At 46.2% G+C, this 24,304-nt stretch overlaps 2 protein-coding genes across 5 annotated transcripts in view; both read right to left on the bottom strand.

Annotated features, from left to right (window-relative positions):
- LOC102559698 (pre-mRNA 3'-end-processing factor FIP1) overlaps window positions 1-8,771 on the bottom strand; it is a 44,393-nt gene extending 35,622 nt beyond the window's left edge. The window contains exons 1-2 of one of the 3 annotated variants that reach the window (XM_059732798.1): window positions 8,398-8,771; window positions 3,641-3,680 (exon numbers count right to left, since the gene is read on the bottom strand). In XM_059732798.1, the coding sequence (XP_059588781.1) occupies window positions 3,641-3,680; window positions 8,398-8,491 (134 nt within the window). In that variant the 5' untranslated portion in view covers window positions 8,492-8,771. Of the gene's footprint in view, window positions 1-3,640; window positions 3,681-7,449; window positions 7,576-8,397 lie in introns of those variants that run through there. The other 2 variants (XM_006263655.4, XM_059732799.1) reach the window with 2 other exon arrangements.
- Window positions 8,772-14,372: 5,601 nt separating this feature from the next.
- Window positions 14,373-24,304, bottom strand: part of CHIC1 (cysteine rich hydrophobic domain 1) — a 30,774-nt gene continuing 20,842 nt past the window's right edge. The window contains exons 4-6 of one of the 2 annotated variants that reach the window (XM_006263654.4): window positions 21,500-21,556; window positions 21,198-21,257; window positions 14,373-18,371 (exon numbers count right to left, since the gene is read on the bottom strand). In XM_006263654.4, coding sequence (XP_006263716.1) covers window positions 18,321-18,371; window positions 21,198-21,257; window positions 21,500-21,556 — 168 coding nt within the window. In that variant the 3' untranslated portion in view covers window positions 14,373-18,320. Of the gene's footprint in view, window positions 18,372-18,789; window positions 19,138-21,197; window positions 21,258-21,499; window positions 21,557-24,304 lie in introns of those variants that run through there. The other variant, XM_019487844.2, reaches the window with a different exon arrangement.

Here is a 24,304-nt window from a genome sequence, read left to right as displayed (position 1 = left end):
ATCACCTCAGCCTTCTCTTGCGGAGGCTGAAGGAGATTCAGGTCCCTCAAATCTCTCCTTGTAGGCCTGCAGGCCCCTAACCATACGAGGAGCCCTCCTCTGGACCCTCTCAAGGTTATCCATGTCCTTCTTGAAGTTTGGCGCCCAAAACTGAACACAGTACTCCAGCTGCAGCCCTACCAATGCCACAGAGGGGAAGCATCACCTCCTTGGACCCGTTTGTGATGCACCTGCTAATGTACAATAGAGTGTGGTTAGCTTTATTTATCACTTTGTCACACTGACGACTCATGTTAATCTTGAAGTCCACTATGACTCTGAGATCCCTTTCTGCTGCTGTACTAAAAATCACCAACATACACACAGATTGGGAGATGACCCTTTTTTCCCCCCCTAGGAGCAGCACTTTGCACATATCTTTGTTAAACTGCATCCTGTTCTGCCCACTTTTCCAACCTGTCCAAATCCACCTGAATCCATTCCCTGCCCATATGTGTTTACTTTGCCCCATAATTTGGTGTTTGCAAATTTGGACAGAGTGCTCTCCACGCCCTCATCCAAGTCACTGATGAAGTACTGCTTGTTGCACTAAACACATGACATACTACAGAACCAAAACTTAACAAGCCAGGGTTTATATTTACCCATTTGGACTAGAAGAGTACTCACAAATTCCTTCTTTATACAAAGGATTTATATAGCCCGTGATGTGGGGGGCCACACCCTGCCAACACTTTAATTCTAGGAAAACTCCCTATTGAAGACAAGTCAGGGAAGAGAACCATGTTTGGGAGCAGGTGCTTGAAGGTCTGCACCCCAAGGGAAACAAAGTACATAAAAGCCAGAACAGTCTATATATGTAGGAGATTAAAGCCATTTCAGGTATGGCATAAAGGAAGACACCTTGTAAATGAGGACATAAGTGATCACATTGATGGAATGGAGCCCCACAACGCACACCCTGGAGCAGGGGTGGGCAATGACTTTGGCTAAAGGACCACTTAATGAGTTCTGGTGAGCTGTCAAGGGTTATACATAAAATCTTTTAAAAGATATCATTTTAACAAGTGATAGACAAAAAACAAATCGTATACTAAAAATCAAAACGTCTACTATAACATACTTCAATTTTATTTCAAAAAATAAATTTGTCCTGATTTGTTTTAGCGTATACAGAAGCAAATGCATAATTGATCAATATAAAGTCTTAGTCTAGGGGTGGGAGGTGGAGGGCTGCCCCCTCACTAGGTCCTGGGAGCCAGCTGGGGAGAAGGAGGAAGAGGGCAGTAGGGGACATGTGCAGCAGAGCTCACCCAGGCAGTGCAGGTGTGGCCCGCAGCTGTCTCCACAGTGCTCCACATAGGGCAAAATCCCATTCCCTCCTGCCCAGGGCAGCCCGTACTGTGCTCCCGCTCACACCCAGCCCCAGCCCTGGCCAGTGGAGCTGCTCTGAGCACAGCTGCAGCAACTCAGGTACTGCTCGGCTCCTCCAGCAGCTCCTCCTCCTCCTGCTGTATTGCTTCAGGAAAGTACTGCAGCTGGATGGCTCCTGCTCCCCCTGCTGCCTGGAGGGGCAGGAGAAAGAGGAGCCACTGGAGGTGGGAGAAGCTTCAATTGGGAGCACCCCACTGGGAAGCTGTGAATGCTGGTTTGGGCCAGGGCAGCACAGGCTGCCCGAGGCAGGAGTGGGCAGGGCTTAGTCCCATGCAGTGTTGCAGGGGCAGCCCCTGACTACTTCCAATCAATTGGTAGGTGCCTGCCTGCAGGCTGGATCCAATCAGTTGGTGGGCCAGATCTGGACTGTGGGCAGTATACTGCCCAACCCTGCCCTATAAAAAAAACACAAAACAAAACAAAAAGAAGTCAATTAATTTCTCTTATGAGGAGTGTGGGAAAGCAAGGTTGTGAAGAGAAATCTGGACAAGCAGGCTAGCTGAATTCCATATCGGCTCCCCAGTTGCAGTCAGAGAATGGTAGTGGAAAGCCCCACAAAGAAAGAATTGCAGTAATCAAGTAGAGATGAAACAAAAACAAAAAAGTATAGACGGGGGTTTTGAGAGCTGACCGACAAAGCACAAAGCCCAGTCTGGCCAAATTCCTGATGCTGCAGCAAAAGCACTTCAGTTATAAAAATTAGCATAACAGGCATCCAAAAGAAGATCCAACTCCAAGGTCATGAACATCAGGTCATTATATGGAGAGAAAGAAGAACCACTAGAGGAAGTTGCCACAGATGGCTCCCTATGACCTTTCCTATGCTGTTCAGCAAATCAGAGTAATTCACAAGATTGACCCCAACCCCAGAATCGTCTTAGTCACCAAGATTACTGAAGTGAGAGACAGCAACAAGTATGAAGCTGAAGGTAATATCACATGAAGGATCTGTGTATGTGTATTAAAATGTGTGAATGGAAGTTGAAATACACATCCACATAAAGCAATCATCTCTCACTATAACTTCACTGCTACAGAGTAGATAAACTGAATTTTGATGGGGCCACTAGCATCTATATACGCTGAATAAAGTGCTGGCCATTTAATTTCCATTCCCCTGAATTCCAATGTAAATCCTTTGTGCTACTGATAAAACTCTCTTCTTTAGAATAGTGCTTTAAAAAAAAAAAAAAAAAAAAAAAATAATCAATAAAACTCTGTGTACTGCAGAAATGACAAGAGATACTGCACTCTGTATTACCTTTGTACAGTATCATTAGGGACAGTCAGCTGTAGGCAAAGGGAATGTCTCACTGGAATTCCCATAGATAACAGTCTAGCAAACAACCAATCATCTTGTTGGCATATGGCATCTCACAACCTACACAGATTCTATATGAGGAACTGGGACCCAAAATGAGGGACTTAAAAATAAGAGCAAGAAGCTAATAATACTGGGCCTTTGAGGGCTTTAAAATGATTTGCAAACATTAATAGACTGAAGGATACAGGATTTGCTATTTTGTATCACCAAGAATTTTTCTGCAAATTGCTTACTATTCTGTTTGTGCAATGTTAATAGTCATAGTTAAAAAGAGACAAGAGTGCTAGTTTTATGTAATTAGGTCAGCGGTAAAGTTATATTAAACACAAAAAAAACACCAACCCCAAAGGATGTCTCTTGCTACTAGGCAAGTACATTATCTAAAGGTTTGTGTGTTCGCATCCACTGAATGAGGATGTTTGCCAAAAGGAGTGAAAAATATCATCTTATGCCATTTCAAAGCTGTGCAAAACACTGCTCAGTTTTCCAAGGTGATAAGCACCCATCATCCAGCTAAGGACAGTTGTGCAGCTTACACACCTCCTCCCCTTCTCCCACCCCATTCACATGCAGCCACTTTTACAGGGAGGGATAATTGGTGCAGGGTAGTAGAGAAAGGAGAATTTTATCTTAGGATACTGGGACAGTGCTCTATTCCTTTAAAATGATGCTGGATCCTTAGCATCTCTACAGAGCTTGTATGTAAAGGTCACATCCATAAAGATGCTCAAACAATAGACTCCACACAACTCAATTAGTTCCAACACAAAAGAACAGAGTTCATGTTGCTGAGATTTTAACCTAAGTATTACCCTTCAGTCTGAGATGGTAACTGCTGTTGGAGAAGTCTAGTTATCATGAATGAGTAGTTTTTGGACTTACCCAGCAATTGGTCCATCTTCTTGCTTACCAGTGGTGTCATCTGAAAATAGAACAAACACCACGTTAAAACTCAAAAAAAGATAAGACGACAAAAGATTTTTCCCCAAAAGCTGTGTGATCCAGACTACCTGATAAAGGGAAGTGATAACCCAAATGCCACAACACTTTTGTTCCCAAACAAAGCACAAGATTAAACAGAGCAAAACAAACCAACAAGCAGAAGTGAAAACATGCATCACAAATTCTGGAAAGGCCTTCAAATGCTAGGACAGGGGTTTTCAACCTTCTTTAGTCTAAGTATCCCCAGTGACTGAATACTGAGCCGGGGGGGGGGGGGGGGGGGGGGGCGGGGCGGGTGTGCACAGCTGGACGCTGAGCAGGGAGATGGGCACGCAGGCGGTCAGGGATGGAGCACTGCCACCTCCTAGGAGCAGGGCTGGGGAAGTTCACTGGGCTGCTGTGTGGTAGTGGCGGCCACTGCATGCAGGCTTCCCTGCCCCGCAGAAGGGCACCACTGCCCTCACCCTGCCCCAGGGCCTACTCCTGGGAGGTGGTGGTGCTCTCTCCCTGCCTGCCTGCACATACCCCCTAAGACTGATCCAAGTACCCCCAAAGGTATATGTGTACCCCCAGTTAACAGCTCCTGTGCTAGGACAAAAGATGGAACAAGGGTCAGGAATGTTTATTTCTTCTCCAGAAACAGTCTTTACCCTTATGTTAAAACATGACAGAGGAGGAAATTTCAAGGTACCAGAAAACATACCGATGAGAACAAAGAAACAAATGCCTAAGGGCTCATGGAAAAAATATTCAAGGCAGTGGTTCTCACCATTTTCAGACTTGAGGCACCCCTGTCTAGACTCAAGGACCCCCTCGGGAAATGCCAGCTTTTAGTTTTCATTTTTTTTTTCCCCGTCATAGAAAATAAAGCGATTCTCCTGTTGCAAAGAACTCCCAGGATCCTAGGGAAGTGGGGCTGGGAGGGACCACTAGAGCTCATAACCCTACTCCCTCCCCTTCCCATGGTGTGCAGCCCCAGCTGCCAGCAGCAGCAAGTGGGGAGGTCAGTGCATTTGTCCCTGGTGCAGGCGCCTGGTGGGGCATCGCTCCGGCCAGCACTGCGCTCCCTCCCCTGCTTCTCTGCAGAGTCCAGCGTGGGGCTTCCCTACTGTGAGTGTGGAGCTGCAGGTGGGGGGCATGGAGCCCCTGTGATCAAGGCGATCAGCATTGCACTAGGGCCGAGGAGCGCACCCCCACACAGCCTGCCCGACTGCCTCGATCGCAGGGGCTGTGCCCCACACCTGCAGCTCCACACTCACAGCGGTGAAGCCTCGTGCTGGACTCCATGTGGAAGCAGGGGCGGGACTCTATCCACTCCCGGCAGAGTGTGGGGACCTGCACAGCAGGGAGTGGGGGAGGCAGCAGGCTCCAGCGCAGGGCTTCCCTCATTGCAAGTGTTGGAGTGTGGCGCAGAGCCCCAGCAATAGAGGCAGCCGGGCAGGGTACGCTCCCTCCCCTTGTGCTGTGATGGCCAGAGCCATGCCCCACTGGGCGCCTGTGCTAGGGACAAGTGCCCTGACCTCCCCACCTGATGCTGCTGGCAGCTGGGGCTGCACACCATGGGCAGGGGGGGCTTTGCCCCCCACACTCACCCACACCCTGCCCAGTCAGCTCCACACTCCCACTGCCCCTCTGGGCACAGACTCCATGTTGCGCTCCTGCTTCCATCCAGCTGCAACTCCACCTCCCCCACCAGCCCCATTGCTTCCTTAACTGCTGCCCAGAGCGAGCAGGTTCTGGCTGCAGCAGGAGCCTCACCCAGAAGCTGCTGGCTAGGCAGAACCCTTCTGCCCAAGAGGGTGGGAGCAAGGCCCAGCAGGGTATGTTAGAGGGTTGTATACATGGGCCCCTTGCTCCCACCCTTGTGGGCAGAAGGGCTGTATGGACTGCAGTTCATTGGGGGGCCGGGGGGGGGCTGCTGCAGGCCAGATGAGAGTGCCTGGCCAGCGGGATCTGGCCTGTATTTTGCCCACCCACGATCTAAACTGTACGTAAGACTATCGCCAATTCTGACACAACACAGACCTGACACCCCAACTTGCCACATGTAAAACAGATAGAAGCAAGGCATTCATTGGCTATGAAAGGTTGTCAATATATGCTCAAGAGATCCTGGGTAGAGGGCCATGCCCCCCTGCTACAGAAGACGACAACCCCCCACACCCAACCATACCAATCTGACCGTGGGGTAAAATTCCTTCCCGACCTCAGGTATGGTGACTGGTCAGACCCTGAGCAGAGGGGCAAGACCCTCTTACGAGAAATCTCCAGCTTCAGTCCCAGCAGGACCACAGGCACACCTGAGTCAAAGTTCCAAGCCTTGGCGGTAATGAACACCCAATGCTTCTGGGGAAGGTTTATTAAACACACCTCACACATGTGAAGCAGAGGAAAGGCCCAGACGGGAAATACTTCTAGTCAAACACAGGCATACCTACGCCTACATCATCCCTGACCAGTGGCTGTCCAGCCTCTTCTTGAAGACCTGTCCACCTCTTGGCAGCCTATTCCACTGCCTCACTACTCTAACAGTGACATTTTTCTGGACATCCCATCTAAACTTACTCTGCTGCAGCTTCCAACCATTTGTCTGCATCAGCCTCTCTCCAGCAAGAGAGAAAGGGTGCTTTCCCTCTTCTTTATGGGAGCCCTTCAAGTATGTGAAGGCTGCTATCATGTCACCTCTCAAGCACCTTTTCCACATGCCAAACACATCTAGCTCCTTCAGCCTCTCCCCCTGCAACTTGCCCTTTATCATCTTTGTCACCTGCCTTTGGACCCTCTCACTTCTCCACATCCTTTTTAAAACAGAGCCCAGCACTGCATACAGTAGCCCCAGTGAGAACTAACCAGAGAGGTGTGTACACAGATCCACAGATGTTTAGGGCTGGAAGGGACATTGTGAGAAAGAGGCACCATCACCTCCCATGGCCTCCCACGCGACAGCAGAGCAGATCCCCACGTTTGTGACACAACGGGTTCCTGTTTGGATTCATAGATTGTGAGGCTGGAAGGGATTTCGGGGGAATCATTGGGTCTAGCCCTATGCACCAGGCAGGAAAGACAATTGGGGTCAAGCGACCCTAGGGAGGCGAGTGTCCAGTCTCCTCTTGAAGATTTGCAAGGTAGGTGATTGCACCACCTCTGGAGGGAGCTTATTCCACTGTCTGGACACCCTGACTGTGAAGAAGTTTTTCCCAATGTTGAGACTGAAACAGTCTTCCAGGAATTTATGACCATTACTCCTGGTTTTCCCCTTGGGTGCCCTGGTGAACAGCTCCTCACTGACCCCTTGATGTATGCCCCTGATGTAGCGGCAAGCCAAGCCACCTCTCAAACTGCTACCAAGTCTCCAGATGTGCCTGGCGAATTGTGCTTGCACACCTCACCACGATAACCTGGGAAGGATTTCACGGCGCCCCAGGGAGCCACAGCCCCTTGGTCAAGGACCCGCATGGCTCCGACAGCCGAGGCCCCCTGGCCCCAAAGGCTCATGAAGATGCGCCCGTCACTCCACCCGTGGCACCTGGCCGCCGTCCCCTTGTCCTGCACAGACGAGGGCCTCCATGTGTGGCTGGGAGCTCCGGGCAGCATTGCACCTGCACACCTGGGGAGAAAGAATCACCAATACACCTACTGACTGGGAAGTACCATTCCAAGTAGCAAAGCAGTGGAAAGGGATCTCGGAGTCATAGTCAACGCAAAAATGAACGCGAGTTCCCAATGACAAGGCAATAAGCAAGGCTAACCATGCTGTCTTGCATTAGTAGGTGCATCATGAACAGGTCCAGGGAGGTGATCCTTCCCCTCTATGCAGCACTGGTGAGGCTGCAGATGGAGCACTGCATCCAGTTTTGGGTGCCACACTTCAAGAGGGATGTAGATAACCTGGAAAGGGTTTAGAGAAGGGCTATTCGTATGGTTGAGGGCCTGCAGGTAAGATCCTATGAAGACAGACTGAGGGACCTGAATCTCTTCAGCCTCCACAAGTGAAGGCTGAGATGCAATCTTGTGGTTGTCTACAAACTCATTGGGGGGGGTGTCAGCAGGGAACAGGGGACGCTCCATTTACCAGGGCGCCCCTCAGGGTTACTAAAGACAATGGCCATAAGCTGACGGAGAGCAGATTTATATTGGACATCAAGAGGATCTTCTTTATGGCGAGGGTTGCCAAAATCTGGAACAGGCTTCCAAGGGAGGCGGTGCTTTTCCCCACCTCGGAGATGTTCAAGAGGAGGTTAGACAAGCACCTGGCTGGGGTCACTTGACCTGGCGCTCCTTCCTGCCCAGGGCAGGGGTGGGACTCGATGATCCAATATGTCCCGTCCGACCCTAGAACCCAATGAAATCCTAGTGGCCCTGGGCGAGCTTTTAGTATCAGGTCTTCCTTCGCCAGGCAGTAATAATAGCCATTTTTGGGCCCCCTTTTCGTCCTGGCCCTGGGTTTGCCCATGCAAACAGTGTGGTTTGCCCATGCCCGTGTCTGTTCCCGTGCCCCGGGAAGGCTGGGCACACCTCGGACAAGGACCAGGAGCCACCCCCGTCCTTGCCCCCCACGGAGGCCGAGAGCCCGGGCTCAGGCCAGGCTGGAGGGCGCTGGCGCGGCTCGGCTGCCCCGGGACAGCCCCGCGTCTGCACGGCCAGCGCCGCCGCCAGGGGCCGCGACTGCACTGCGCGTGCGCCGAGCCCGCACCTACCCCCGTAGAGCCAGTGCTCCTCGTCCTCCTCCGCCTCCAGCGGCGCCGCGCCCGGCCCCGCGCCCGCCGCGGGCGGCTCCAGCTCGGTGGCCATGTCCGCGGCCTGTGCCGCGGCCTGCGCAGCGCCCGCCCCGCGGCTCCCGTCGCCGCCGCCGCCGCGCTCGCCGGGCCCGCTGCGCCTCACGCGGGGCGGGGCGGCCCGGCCATGCCCGCGGCGCGATCGGTGCCGTTGCCGCGCCGCGCCGCGGATGCCTGGCTAACGGGCCGCCATTGCTCTTTATTTGGGGTCCCGCAGGAGTGGGCGGGAGCCGCCAGGTCCTAGCGCCGCGTGGGGCGGGCGCCACACAGGTCCCCCCGCGCGTGAAAAACGGCGCCGCGCTCGCTACCGCGCATGGGCGGCCCACGGCCCGCTTCCCACGGAGCATGCGCGGGGTCGTGCGCAGGCGCAGCGGGAGCGGCGAAGCCTTGGCGCGGCGCCTGCCCTTCGCCCTTCTGGGCGGGGCGAGGCAACAAAGCGCTCCCCGCGCCCGCGCCCTCTGCGGGGATTGGGGTTGGGGTTGGGGTTGCCGGTGGCACGTGGGTGCGGGGCCGCTAGTGCTGGCGCTGCGGCTCGGTGCAGCTGCCCCCGTAAGAGCCACGTCCCTGCAGCGGCTCCTTGGGGGATCCGCAGACCCTTCCTGCAGGACTCATGTCGCTGCCCCTGGGGCTCAGACTCGAAATGCATCCCTGATGCCTTTCTTTCAATCATCCAGTCCTGGTGCTACTTGTTTCCCTGGTTTAGGACTCCTGAGCTTCCCAGATACATTAAAGATTCATCAGATTCACAGTTTTCTCAACCACGAGGGCCAGAAACTTACTTTGTTCGAAGAGGACACAAAGTTGATTCTTACGTAGGACACCCAGGCCTCGCTTCAAACATCAGGAAACTTGCAATGCAATCGTGGGGTAGTGCCACTGTGCAGTGCCCAGTTAAATGGGTCCTAAACATAACAGCCCTCTAAAGATTAGCTTGCTACGCATGTTAAGGTGTTTCATAAGAAGTTAATAGAAGATATGTTTCATAATAAAAGATATCCCATAAAAGATCTACTAAGAGATAAAAAGATATCCCATCTACTCAAAGAACCTTGCATGCCTATGTCCTTAGACCAACACGGCTACAACCAAACCCCCCAAAGAAGTTACTGACATTTGGAAGTGTCCTGCACTGAAATCATGGTGGTTTTAAAATCATTTTTCATTTAAAAAACTTCTGAAGAATACGAGCAAACAGGTTTACTGAATCTGAACATTGGTGGTTGTGTTTGTAGTTTGGGCTGAGGTCAATGGGTTCATAAGGGGCGAAGAAAACAAATTCAGGGTTCAAGTGTGTATTTGCGTTTATTACTAGTTCATACTATTACTGTACCTAATAAGAATCCTGGAATAATTCCCCCAGACCATATCCTCTGGCTCTCAGTGTTCAGTGTTTCTAGCCAGCGGATGAGCACTTGCCTGGGGCTGCTCTCTGTTTTGTCTATTCTTTGTTCATGTTAGGCATCGAGTGTGGAATTGCAAGCAGTAGCATTAGCTGTATTGCTCACCTGTATCACCTCGCCTGCTCTCTGTCCACTAACTGTTGCTGCCTCGATTTCTCCTAACATTTCAAGTTGTTGAACAAGTTCTTGCTATATTAATTGATTGATTTCCTGCTTGTCCTCTAAACTTGAAATATTCCTCCCTGATTTACATTGGTCTGCTATGCACAGGGCTGTCCCTGGGTGGGGTTGGGGGGTGAATCGGGGCGATAGCTCCAGGCCCTGCGCTTTGCGGGGTCCCACAGACAGTGCCATACAAACCCCGCTGAGCACCACCAGCTCCGCGCTCCAGCTGCTCACCATCCCCTGGCCCCACACGGGCTGAAATCCCCCAGGCCCCACACACCCCTAGGGACGGCTCTGGCTATACACGTCTAGGGAAAGGCTTAACATCCTTTAGCTTCTAACCTACAGGAGCTTTAGGTATCTTCATTTTCCAAAGATCTAACACCTTAAAGATAAACATGTTTAATTCTGGGAAACCCCAACGTGCAGGGCCTTAATGGCACTGGCATTTCATTATTACCAGACAGCATGGAACAACCAGTACATTTTCTTTTTAGGTATCTTCTTTTTATTTAGAAACAAAATCCACTATAAATGCCCAGTATTTGGAATACCTCCACTGCCAAGGTGCACTTTTCATCCACACATTAAGTACTCCGTAAAGGAGGTCAATATTTATTATCCCCATTTACAGACAGGGAAACCAAATCACCCAGCCAGCTAGTAGCAAAGCCAGGAAAATAGGGCTGTGTGAAACAGCACCATTTCATTTCAACTTCTGTTTTGCCATTTCAAAGGGACCATGTTTAGTTTCGTCATTTTGTTTCATCAAAACTGTTTCGCTGTTTTGATGCGTTTCAACGTTTTGCCCATAGGCTATAATGGGGAATCATGAAAATGCCTGTAACTTTGCCATTTCTTGCCTGATTTGGATGAAAACTGCAGGGATGGTAGCCCCTTCTGAGGACACAAAGCCTGCCAAGTTTCAAGGAAATAGGTGTGGGGGTTTCTGGGAAACTGCATCTCAAACTGCAAAAAGCAAAACTCATGTCACTTGCCGGCAGCGGTAGCCTGCTGTTACCGCATGCAGATCTGGGGGCCCACACCTCTGGGAGGGCTGTGCCGGACTCCTCCCAGGGCTGTGGGCCTCCGGATCTGTGCTCAGGATGCCAGGAAGCTGTTGCTGCTGCTGCCACCTGGGACTGACGCTGGGCGCACCCCGCGCCCAGCACCGGAAAAACTGGTGCTGCTGCTGGCCCTAGGCAGCAGCGGCAACCTCCTGCCATCCTGCAAACAGATCTGTGGGCCTGCGCCCCAGGGAGGAGTCTGGCATTGCTGGGAGGGCAGGTTGAGCTCCATGGGGCTGGCGAAGCAGCTTGGAACGCAGCCCTGGTTCTCCCCGCCTCCCACCGCCGGACTGTACTCCAAGCTGCTTCACCAGCCCCATGGAGCTCAGCCCGGCTGTAGGACGTGGCGGGAGAGCCAGTGTCAGAGCCGCTCCAAGTGCAGCCCTGGTGAGCACGGCCCGGCAGTGGGAGGCAGGGGAGAGCCATTGGCCAGGGCTGCACTCGGAGTGGCTCCACCACTGGCTCTCCTGCCACTGGGCTGAACTCAGTGGGGCTAGCAGGGCCACTCGAAACTCTAAATGTTTTGAAACGTTTCAAGTGCCCTCATTTCATTTCAAAGCTGTTTTGAAGCCTTTTGCTTCATTTCGATTTCACTGTTTTGAGCTCAAAACGTGTCAAAACAGCTTTGAAACTAAACACTGGTTGAAATTTCGCACAGCCCTACAGGAAAAGAACCAAGGACTCCTGAATCCTGGTGCTTTGTCCTATGGAGTAAGCCAGAGATGCCCTTTAGAGATATCTCACATTCAGACTTTTATCCTCCTTGAGCCCTCTGGAATGACATCCATACCAGGCAGTGTTGAAATGTCTTAAGAGAAATATCTACTGAACTTTTTAAGTCATTTAAGCCAGCCAGTTAACCCATGGGCTAACTGCTTTGTTTTTCTCTCTCCTACCACCCTTGCCTGTCTCAGCAGTGCTCCCTCTTCTTTCCTCCCTCCTTCCCTACTCTTCATATTCTAATCATTTTCTATTTAGCAGCTCTGCTTCTTGCAAGTCCCTTCACAGCATCTGATGAAGCAAGCCCTCTGCTTATGAAAACTTATGCATATATCTCTGATTTAGGTAGTCTAAGATGTAAATCTAACCTGCCTTTTGATGGACTGAAGCCCTGCATGCTGCATTTAATTTATTCCTGAACTGAATTAGGCAACACAATTAATGCCCAACCCTTCAGGAGACAAAATCTCATCTCAGTTGGCAGCGGAAAAGACTTGGCATATGTCTAGGTCAAGGGAGGCTGTAAATTGCAGTCTTACTCTGTTGTGAGTACAGGGAACGCAGAGTTACTTGAACTGTGTATGGCCTAGTTACAGGGATAGTAAGATCTTTTGATGGCTGTCTTGGTAGCGATGGTGAGCTTATTCCAACTCTTACTCATCTGCATCCCACAGTGGTGTAGAAACGCAGCATTCAAATGACTAAAGAGGCATTGTATGCACTGCTGAGGTGTAAAGTGATTAAACAGTGCATGGCAGCCTAGGGATTGGTGCAGTCTCCTGTCTTCCCAGACATCTTCCATGGCTTTGTACACAAAGGACAAATTGAGTTTGTTCTGTAGTGACAAACAGTAACAGTTGGATGGCTGGAGAAACTCCCAGCCATTAATCAGTCTGTCCATGCCATGCACATTTTGTGCAATAGCCTGATGGGCAAGACATAAACCAACAATACTGACAATATTGTGATCTTTAACTGCACATGAAAGTCTTCAAAACCTTGCTTTACTTTTGACAAACTTTAAAGAGTTTAGGTGTCCACTCATAAGGCCTCAGATGTCTTGAGGACAGCGAGAGATGCTAATGGCTGCAAATGTTACTGTCAGCTTGGTGTATGAACAGTATCTGGCCGCCCAAGGCTGTCTCAAGGCAATCTAGGACCAAGGCAGTCCCTCACTTGCTTCCCCAGCCACCCTCCCCCCAGGTCTGTTCTCATCATGTCCGTAAGTAGGTGCTTCATGGCAGGGCTTCAGTCCATCAGAAAGGAGGTTAGATTGACATCTTATAGACTAGCTTGAGGGCTAGGGTAATAAAAATGGTAAGAAATTTAATTGCATAAAAATGTAAAGTTATGAGCCTAGAGCAGGGGTGGGCAATTATTTTGGGCAGAGGGCTGCTTACTGAGTTTTGGTGAGCTGTTCAGGGCTGCATGGGTAACCCTGTCCCTTGACAGTTGCCCCATCTCCAGTCTTCATATTAGGACCGGAAATCCTACCCCCCTGATCTTTGCCACCAGAAGTCCCTCCCCTTGCCCCAGAAGTCCTCCTTTTGAGAGGGAGGGTGCTGCAATCTTGAAACTGGGAAAAAAACCTGAAATCATATACAAAAAATAAAACATCTACATAAATCAGTACAAAAATATTTGAATTAAAGTATCTAGAGGGGACTGCATAACAGCTCAAAATACAGTCCTACCGTATACAGTGTGGGTGGTAAGGGGGTGCATGTGGCAGGGTGTGGTTGGGAATGCCCTAGGGAGCAGTGCTTTCCTTTTCAGCTGTGTGTACACATGCCTCTTTCAAAGACACACCTTTTCCATTATGTAGAAAGCCAAGATGACTTGGTATATGAAATATTATTTAACAGTCTATCAACCTATACAGGATCTGGCACTGTACTGCATGTTCAGCTGGCAGGTAGGAAACATGGTGTTACATTTGACAAGCATGTTCTCATTATCAGTTAAGGCTTTCCTGAAGGTGGAACTGTAGCAGAAGGGAAATACCACACTTCACAACACAACTCAAAATGCAGCAGGCTTCACAGATACCTTGGAAATGAAAAGAGGATTGTAGCTTGCTCCAACACTAGCATGGTAGAAAAAGCTCTCTGGGCCAAGAGTAAAACTGTTCTTTAAAAAAAGGCTCTCTATACCAACTGGACACTTTCCATCAAGAAATATAGGTTCAACCCTGATGAATTTGATTCCACAGCCTGCATCTTCCTCGCTGCAGCAGTCTTTGGAGTTGGCTAACTCTTGGTAATTTGGACAGGCAAACATAGTAGGGAAGAAGCGACTGAGCTGAGCCAGCTAGATCAGAAAGATGACATACCTCTTAAAACCAAAAATAAATATAAATGCAACTGCAGCAACGGGCGCAAAAAGGTGTTATCCAATTCCACACACACACGCTGCACTAGTTGCATATTTTTCCACTTTGAAATTTAATTCTAATAAACATTTTGAAAATCGATTCAGATTAACCAGATCCAAATCCCAGCTTCTTTAATGGCACAGATGAATTCAGTAAATTGTAGAGACAATACTTATTTTGGAGTTTATTTAAAAAAAACAACAAACAAACTTCAAGGCAAGGTCCTATTAAAAAAAAGTGGCAATTTACTTGTAAACAGAATAAAAATGTTAAGGACTGAATTTAAAAAATGCTTTTTGTACAACTTAAAACAAAACCATTTTTTTAAAAATGCGACGCAAATAATGTTACAACTATATAAAAACACCAAAACAGAAAAACAAAAAAATATTGTAGAACAAGAGTATCACATAACATTCTTTACTAAACTGGTCAAAACTATTTACATTGAATATTAACAGTTTGACATTTTTATTGCTCAAATGCTAGTGTGTTTACAAGTAACTGTAGTAAACGGTCATCATGGGACACTATTACGCACATATCCATGTTTTTGCATATGAATTCTTGTACTTATTAAGAGAAGCATATGAACTTTTGTATTTATCAAGGCTACACTAAATTCAGCAAAAATGAATCCTGTTTCCTAGTCTCTCATACATAATCAAATCTAAACGTTCTATATATGTTTACATTGGTCTTAAACATTTCTTTAGGTCAGGGTGAAATTAATTTCTGAAGTCAGCAGACGAAGGGTTTTCCTGCTCTGACAATATTCTATAACATTGTAACACTCCCTAATACACAACAAATCTGAAAAAAGAAATAAGGCTCAAACTAGTGATATAGAAATAAACAAGACTTCGGTAAACAGTGTTTCCAGACCTGCTTTTTTTTTGAAACTCAGACCTCAGATAATTTCTAGTTCTTTTTTCCCTTATGTACAGTATCATCAATTCTTGTTCAAACAAGTCAAGGCACTTTCTCTTCCGTTTTACTACATTATGTAACCACTTTGTTGTACTGCTACAGACCTCTCCTCTATTAACTGCCTGCCATGAATAGGTTTTACAATTTCATATCTGAATACCTTACTATTTTGTAACACTGAAAACTGTCAGTTGAATGTTCCTGTTCATGCCAAGTGTAGTCAAGAGAGGATGGGTAGGCAGAATGCAGTACAGAAGCTACAGCACCACCTACAGTTGACTGCATCTTAAGATAAGAAATGGGATCTATGATTTATAGATTCAAAAGAATACTGCATGCTGTGATCAATCCTATTTACCAAAAGATGAGGTTTGCTGTAAACTGCTGTTTTGGCTGTCATGCTCCTGACAAGTTGCTAATATAGCCAAAAGGTCAGGCATTACTTAGGTGTCTATTTTCACTTAACTTTTTACAGGGAGAAGATAAAAATTCAAAATAACCTGACATGCAGAAAAATCTATAGAATTTATGCACTTAAACACAAGGCTTATTAATATTCAATATTAACTGGGGAAGCTCATGATATTCTCTCTCAGCCTGGCATGGTTTCATAAAAATGCATCGCAAGTCAGATGGAAACATTTTGAGCTCCATATCCTGAAGTCAAGAAGAGACTTGGCTCCTAAAACGGGGGATGATGGGATCATTATTGGCCACAATACTGAGGAGTGCTTGGCATTTACTACCACTGGCAACATCACAAACTCTCCTTGGCTTGCCTGTCCCCTCAGCTGAAAAGGAATGTTTGAAAATATAAAATCATTCACATGAAAGGTGACTGGGGTTTCTGAACTATGACTTAAAAAAAAAAAGGGAGGGAGGAAGAGAAGGCAAGAACACAATTAACATGCTCTAGCATAACATTAAGTCTTATACAATTTGGGAGTTTAAGCTATCAAAATCTTATAGTTATTCTTTTTTGGCAACACTTGCTGTTCAAAACCCTAATTCGAAGTTAAATAAATAGACTTAAGCATGCTATTCCAGTTGTTATGCATGGTTAGTCTCTGTGCATGCTCTCCAAATCCCACCTCTTACAGATACGTCGAAGAAACAAAATATAGCAGTATGTATTGTTATGGGGACTCAGTGAAAGTTGGAGCTGCATACTATAGCCAACACTGTATTCTGATACTATTTAGGAGGGGTTTTGTACTTAAAATTTAACATACTTAAATGTAGTTGGACCATTAGTTGCCACTGATCCATTAATGGAAATGTGTACAAAGCTAAGAAAGAACTAACTTTAGTGTTTAAGTTTCACAGCCTGACGCATCATTTTTCGCAGTGATGAACGAAAGCTGTACCACATGCATAGACGTTTCTTGCTTCTCAGCTGTGAGACAAGCAATATGGTGAGGAATTTGACTCCAAGTGGACAATATTCCTGCAACTGGCCTGTTATCCCTCACAACTGACAAAACAGTCTGTTAGAACTTTTGCCAACTGCAGCTACGAAAATGCAATGGTTTAACAAATACTTCTTTAACAAATACTTCTTTAGGGTTCATAAATCCATACTGAAAGGGTAGAGATACATTAAAAGGAAAACAAGCTGAATATGAGAAGCTGTTTAGGTGTTAAAAGGAGCCAAAATAATTGCAAAGCAATGCCTGAACACTAAGTTATGGTGATGAGAAAAATAAAATTCATTGCCGCTCAAAAAAACCCAAACCTTTTATGGTTCCCCCTATTTGACAACATCTGTTCTTCTCAATTACCCCTAACTCCTAGCTAGAAATGGCAAAGGGCCTGGCAGTTATTCTCCATTTGCTCCCAATCTGATCTTCTACAAGTCAGAGTTTGGGGAGAGCTCTTGCAACCAATCAGGCAAAGCAAGAAGTCTTCTGAACGAGCTTGTAGATTCCAGGAAAACCGTTTTGGTTCTTCAGCCATTGGCTGAGTACAACCAACCAACATTTTTAGATATAAACTCTTTAAACTGACTCACATCCACACAATTGAGTATTCTCAAATGAGTCTCAGACTTGTGGTGGAATTTCTTTGCTTTTAACAGTACAGTCTACAAAGAAAGCCAGTTTAGTTAACTGCTTAAACATATACCATCTGGTATTGTTGCGTTAGAAAAATTAGTTAAATGTTTCTGTAGTATTGATTTAACTGTCCAAAGTAGTTGCCTTTAGCTGTGACAGAGGTGTTCAATTACTGAAAATGTTTCTTTGTTTAAATAAAAAAACAACAAAAAAACTGATTTAAACATATTCTTGTTCTAAAAATACGTTTTTTAGGATATTCTGATAGTAATAGCTGTTGCAGTTTGCTCCATGAATGTAACTTTTCCAAAAAGAACCTTAAAATAGTTTGCATCTATTTCAGGTGCTAACCAAGACACCTGAAACACTACACATTTTTAATCCACTTACTAAAGCAAAGTGCAACTGAATCCTACACCTGATAGTATGTACAAACTCATTATGGCTTCACCATAATAATGGTATGTGAATGGGTCCATACAATTAGAAGGATGCTAACAAATCTGTAGAACTGTTGGCAATACAATATTAAGAGCTATATTACATGTAAACCTTGGCATACCACACTTCATATTATGCAAATAATCAATATTTACAAATCCATAGTGGGTAAAATAATTAACCCTCTAATGTAAATGATGATTTTGCAAAGTGCAGGACAAAACCAGTGCTGTTAATTGCAAGTCCTATGCAAGCAAGTTATAGTAAAATTATCAGTAACTACCAAAAGCTTACCTAGATGTTTCTACAGAGGATTTATAGGAATGTGACACTTAGGATGAAATACAGTATGATATGGAGTTAGGATGTACATTTAGAAACAGCAAGTATAGAAATGAATAAGGCAGCATGCTCAGAACAAGTTTTAAGCAGCACTGATGTTAGATCCTTAGTGGCAACTATATCAGTTCTTGTTAACGTTAAAAATTCAGAGTGCAACATAGAAGCCTTGTTTAACATAAAAAATGTGCAAATTGTTTTCTTCTTAAACAAAAGAAAATAACATCACGAGGAAGATATTCTACCAAAGACCATTTCTAAATCACAGCAAAGTAGGCCATCTTCTTTCCAAAATCATCTACAAGGCACTAAGGGTAGGAAATGACAGGTAACATGAAAGACTGAATACTGCTTCTCAGTCAGGTCGAAATATGGGATATTTTGGTAAGAATTCTATCAATATTACCTGTAGAAGAAAAAAAAAAGAAAGAAGCACAGAACATATTAACTAAGTACTTATACTCTTTAGCACAATTTCCAACCAGTGCTGAATATGCTTATGCCCACACACTACAGGACTTGAAATCTTTGGCTCCTCTAATTTATATTGGTACTAACTTTCTCATTTGGGGGAAGGGGAAGAGGGAAGATGAGGGAGCTGGAGAGAGGAAGGCAGTCTTTTTTTCCAGACTCAGGGGCTAACAGGTTCAGAACTTAAGATGTGTCAGTCTGAAGTGGACCTTGAGGCATCAAGCTTTTGGCTGAGTGGCTTCCCCGAAGAATAAGAGGCCATCTTCATGCCCATTTGAAGAGCAGAAGCAGGGCTGCCAACTGTCTGTAAATTTATGAACAGTCTGTAAAAAAACAAGGCTAAAACACTCATCTGTATAGTTTGTTTATTTTAAACAACGATCTGTCCATAAGAAACCAAGAAACCATGAGCTTGATTGAAGATCCAGATGCAAGTGGTGATGGACAGACAGAGCAGAGCAGTGACATTTTGTATCTGAGTTGGAGCACAGCGCAGCACTCTGCAGGAAGCTCTCTGTCAGGGCTTTTGGCCCACAGGAGCCTCTGTAGGCCCCCCACTTGAACCCACCTGCTGCTGCTGTATCCCAGATGTTGCCAGACTGTAACAGCTGCTTGCCTCAAAGACAGGCCTGGCTGTGTGGGCCTGGACAGTCTGAGCCACCAGGTCAGATAAGGAGGGAGGTGGTGTGGCTAGGATGAAGCTGCAGGGCCAGGAGAGAGGAATAGGTGGGAGTGAGTGCAGCACAGTGTAAAGCCATTGCTGCAGTCAAGTAAGACTGTGTTAAAACCTGGTGTAAACCCCTCAATCTGAATCCAGCCCTTGTTACTGCCATCCAGGGCCTGGCAGAAAGATTACATTTACATTAGGTAACATGTCAGTAAAAGAGTTATCAGCAAGTATTCAGGTTTTCCATTTGCCATGGAAAAACATAGATTTTCTCCTTTGGAGGAGAAAAACTTGGGAAACTGCTGGTTTCCCCTTGCAGGCTTACAGAGCTCCAGCCTGCAATGGGCTGCTTGGAGCTGGGGAGAGTGGGACACAGAGGATGCCACATGCACATGGCAGTCAGGCAATATGGTGGAGAGCAGCTCCTGCAGCTTCCTCCAGGTAAGTCTATGGGGGTTGGGGACACAGGTGATGCATAGGCAGGCAGTGGGGGCACAGCAGGATTTGTGGCCCCCCAGAATTTCTGCACCCACAGCAGGGTGTGAAGCTACAGCCAGGCTGAACCAGCTCTGGACTGGAGATACTTTTGTGGCCCAGCGGGCAGGAGCTGGTGTGGGAGGGAGCTCCGCACTGCCACGGCCACCAAGGTGAGGTGCCCACCTGGCAGCAGGAGGGGGAACAACTCTGCACTGCTACCACACCTCATTTTAGCAGCCATAGTAGCACAGCACTCCCTCTCACACCAGCTCCTGCCCACTGGGCCATGAAGGCAGCTTCTACCCAAAGCTGATCCAGCCTGGCTCCAGCCCCATGCCCCACTGTAGGCACAAATCTGGGGGGGCACATACACCCCACCCTCATGATGTGTCACCTGTGCTCCCCCGCAATGTGTCACCTATGCCTACATTCCCCCTTCCTCACACACCCACCCCATTCTCCACATACTGGGGAGATGTGGCCTGGGGATGGGGGCACTGGGTCAGGAGCGAGGGGCACTGGCAGGGCCAAGAGGCTGTAGATTGGGAGTGAGGGGCACTGGCAGAGCTGGAGGGCTGTGGCTTGGGAGTAAAAGGCAACAACGGGGGCAGGGCACCAGCATATTAGAGCTGCTCAATGCCACAAAGCAGCAGGGGGGACAGCCACAGCTGGATGGGAAATTGGTGAGCAAAGGGGGCAGAGGGAGCTTTAATTTTCCATGATAAAACCAAAATCAAATGCCAAAATATAAAGGTATTTAGTATTTGTTTAATTATACTGATGGAGGCACTGGTAGGCTTCCAAATTGCTTTAAAATTGTAAATGTATTAATAAACCATTGTGTTCAATTGATAACTATATAAATAGTCGTGTTTCATTTTAATTGAGGAAAAACACAGATTTTGGAGTTTATCAGAATTTGGGATTTTTAAACAGAAAGACAAGGATCCCTGTTTATCAATTAAAAATTTGCAGGGTGTGAAGGAAAGAAGAAAAGAAAATATTTTTTTATATATGGTTTTTTTTCAGCCTGGCAACACTGAGAAGGTACTTGGACAACATGGACATATCAAATGCATTTTCTTAAGATAGATCTATTACCTCAATAATTACCTACAAAGCCCAAAACAAACCAAAGTTCCATTAACTAAACAAGACACACAAAAAGTTAAAACGCTTCTAAGCCTATATTATACTATACCAATTCTTTATTGGTTAGTTTTCATTACACAGCTACAAACTATGAAGAACGTTTCGTCAGAGACTTCCCAACAGGTGTACAGAAAGAAACTTAAGGACTGTTTAAGAGTTCAGAGGATGTGTAATGGTAGCTAGAGGTCAAGGCTCCTTAACTACCAAATGCAATTTCTACCATGTCTCTTATGCAGGGCTCTGTCTGTGCAGGCAGTATTACCAAGAAGAAAATGTTTACCACTGACAATGTATAAGTTCTACTATGTGCAGCCGCTGCCTGCGCTAAGTTTCTATCTTGTGTTTGTCAGATCAGGCTGTTTAGGTAGCCAAAAGATTTCCATGGAGAGTGATAATTAATAGGTAATGCAATTAAACATTAAAATTACACTGATGTCAGATATTAAAAGTAACAAAAATACTTACATATTCCATCATATTGCTAGTTTCACATTTCCTTTTACTCAGCTTCCAGTGCAAACCCAGCTAAGACAATAATTATTGTAAGATTAATAAACACAATGACATTATTTTTAGTGACATAGTTAAATATTGCTAAAAATTATGTTATTTAACATCTAGGGCATTTCAAACACGTAAAGTGCAAGATGAATTAAGAATTTCAGCTCCAGTCCTAAAGCAAAGTAATAAAGTTCCCATATTCCAGCTGTGGAAAATCTTATTTGTAAATAAAAATGAAACAACAAGAGATCCATAATCTTATTTACCTTATGATATAGTCTGTTATTTTCCCATTCTAACAACTTCTGAATCGATCTTCTAGTCTAGGAAAGAACACCAGAATAGCATTAGATGTGGCTTTAGCTACCAAGCTCTCACATAACTCTTGAAATTATAGTTGCAATTCAAGAAACATAATCAAAATTATAAATGTGTTAAGAAATGAGAACTAAGGAAGAATTACACCTTGGAAAAAGCTTGCCTTTCCAACTATAATTCTTTTATATAGAGGTGCGCCAATACATCAATCTGATATTGGATCAGCACCAATACAAAGAAAACTGACTATATCAGAAAACAGTCTGATGTGGCCGATAATTAGGCCACTAAATGCATGTGCCCGTGCACACCCACAGCGCAGAACACAGGTAGTGAGGAGCAGAGCCCAGCAGCGTGGAGAGCTACATGCAGCTGGTAAGCCTGTTGTGGTGAAAGGGAAGGGAGGCTGGTGGATCAGTGCCCCCCATGGTGGAGGAGTGGAGCAGGGGCTGGGGCAGGCATGGGACAGAGCCGTGTCTCGTCCGGGGAGCGGAGGCTCCTGTCACTGTGTCCTGCTGGTCCAGAAGCAGTTTGTTTGGTGGCTCTGGCTGGGCAGTGCCTACCCCAGCCCCTGCCCCACTCCTCCCTCCCTGTGGGGGGCACTGATCTGCCCCCTTACCCCCTTTACCACAACAGACTTACCAGCCGCACGCAGCTGTAGCAGAAATCGGATCAGTATCAGCCGATATGCCGCCTTAAAAATCAGCTGATCGGTATCAGCCCCAAAAATCTCTATCGGTGCACCTCTACTTTTATGTATAGAAAACTGGGAGCCTCAGAAAGTTAAGAAAATGGTTTGTTTCCCTGTGTCTATGGGGAAGATTTTCAATCTGTTCTGCTCCCCTTCCCAACCACACAGCGTTAGGATTCTTTTTAGACTCAGTATTTTTGGTGCAGCATATACCATATTCCATTTGTTTTTTTGCCAAAACATTGCACTCTATTCAGTTTGGTCATGGTGATCCAAACACTTGACCCCTAGCATTCCTTACTGCATCTCTTGTTTAGGAAAGCAGGTATGCATCTTGAAAGGTCCTGCTAGGACAAAACTAAGCTAGCAACCGTGGGATCTAAATCAACTGCCCTGGTATTCTGCTTCTGCACTGACCCCTTTATAGTATAGTTAAATTCAAAGTCTTTACTCCATTATTCAATAACCCATTAAGAGATTGACCACATTTATGCAAGAGATTGCTTCTTTCAGCAACCATGTTCAGGCTTTCCATGGCAGTTATGTTCTGCCTGAACAGGGCATTTGTCAACATACTAAAATGAGGCCTTTGATAAGGGAATAGGTGCTGGGTAAATTAATATATTTATATAATTAGCGGAGGTGTTCTGGCAAAACATGGGTGGAGGGGAGAAGGGAGAGGGAAAAGGGAGAGGGAGAAGGGGAGAAAACAAGAACAGCCATCAACTGGAGAGTGCCTTTATAGTCAGTGAAAGAGTCCCATTCTTTGCAAGATTGGGACTTCCAACAGTTAGTTGCCTAGCAGGTTAAAACATAATGATTTTCAATTCCAAGATCAGGTTCTGAAGCCTTACATGAGGTCAAATATGAAATGTGTTTCACAGTAGCCTTGTACTGTCCTATAAAGCTTTGCCCCCAGTCACAGAAACAATCACCTGTTTTGGTCATTTACACTCACAAAAGGACCAAGAACATTACAGAAGAGATATTGCAAAGCAGAGCTGGTAAGTTGTATACACAGTCTGTGAGCATCACCCTTAACTCCAAGCTACTCTATTGACTGAGAGTAGACTGAGGCTAGACATCAGGAAGCACTACTTCAAAGTCAGGGTGGCTAGGATCTGGAACCAACTTCCAAGGGAAGTGGTGCTCGCTCCTATCCTGGGGGTCTTCAAAAGGAGGCTAGATAATCACCTAGATGGGGTTGTTTGCCCCCTGCACCTTTTCCTGCCCATGGCAGGGGGTCAGACTTGATGATCTGCTCAGGTCCTTTCCGACCCTACCAATTATGATACTATGAAACTATTTTTTTGTATTAAAAAATTGGAGAGAGAGCATTACATTTCCCTACATGTGATATAACCCATACATTTCATCTGGTGGAATTTAGTGCAATCTTCTTTCAGGTATTAGAAGTGGAAACAAACCTACAAAACAAGAGAAAGACCCCATCTTTTGACTGCCTACACTATCATCCTAAATTCAGAAAGGATACAAGTCCTGACCTGAAACCAGGAAAACAAACAAAAAGAATGTGCTCTTTTCTCCTTTAAGAAGCTGCATGATTAATACAGACTTACAAAGAGGGTGGGGTAAGGATATGATGGTCTTACCATTTTTTACTTATATAAATCAATTAGATAGGTGCATGATCAGTTAGAAAAATTAGACATTTAAAAGTCAGCAGGACCAGATGAACTTCATCCATGAGTGCTGAAGGAGCTGGCCAAAGTCATTGTAGGACCTCTGGCAAAACTCTTCCAAAACTCATAGCGCTTGGGGGAGGTCCATGAAGACTGGAAGAGGGCCAATGTTGTGCCCATCTTCAAGAAAGGGACAAGAGAGGACCCAGGGAACTATAGGCTAATTAGCCTAACTTGTATCCCGGGCAAAATCCTGGAAAAATTCATCAAGGAGTCTGTGTGATACGCTTGCAGAAGGTAGGATCCTGAACAAGAGCCAGCAAGACTTGGTTGTGGTCAGGTCTTGTCTTACCAATTTCATCACCTTTTATGACCAGGTAACTCACCACCTGGATAAGAGAGAGGAGGTCAACCTTGTA

This window comes from Alligator mississippiensis, chromosome 8 (assembly GCF_030867095.1).
Source record: "Alligator mississippiensis isolate rAllMis1 chromosome 8, rAllMis1, whole genome shotgun sequence".
Lineage (NCBI taxonomy): Eukaryota > Metazoa > Chordata > Crocodylia > Alligatoridae > Alligator > Alligator mississippiensis.
This window is presented reverse-complemented; position numbering and strand designations above follow the sequence as displayed.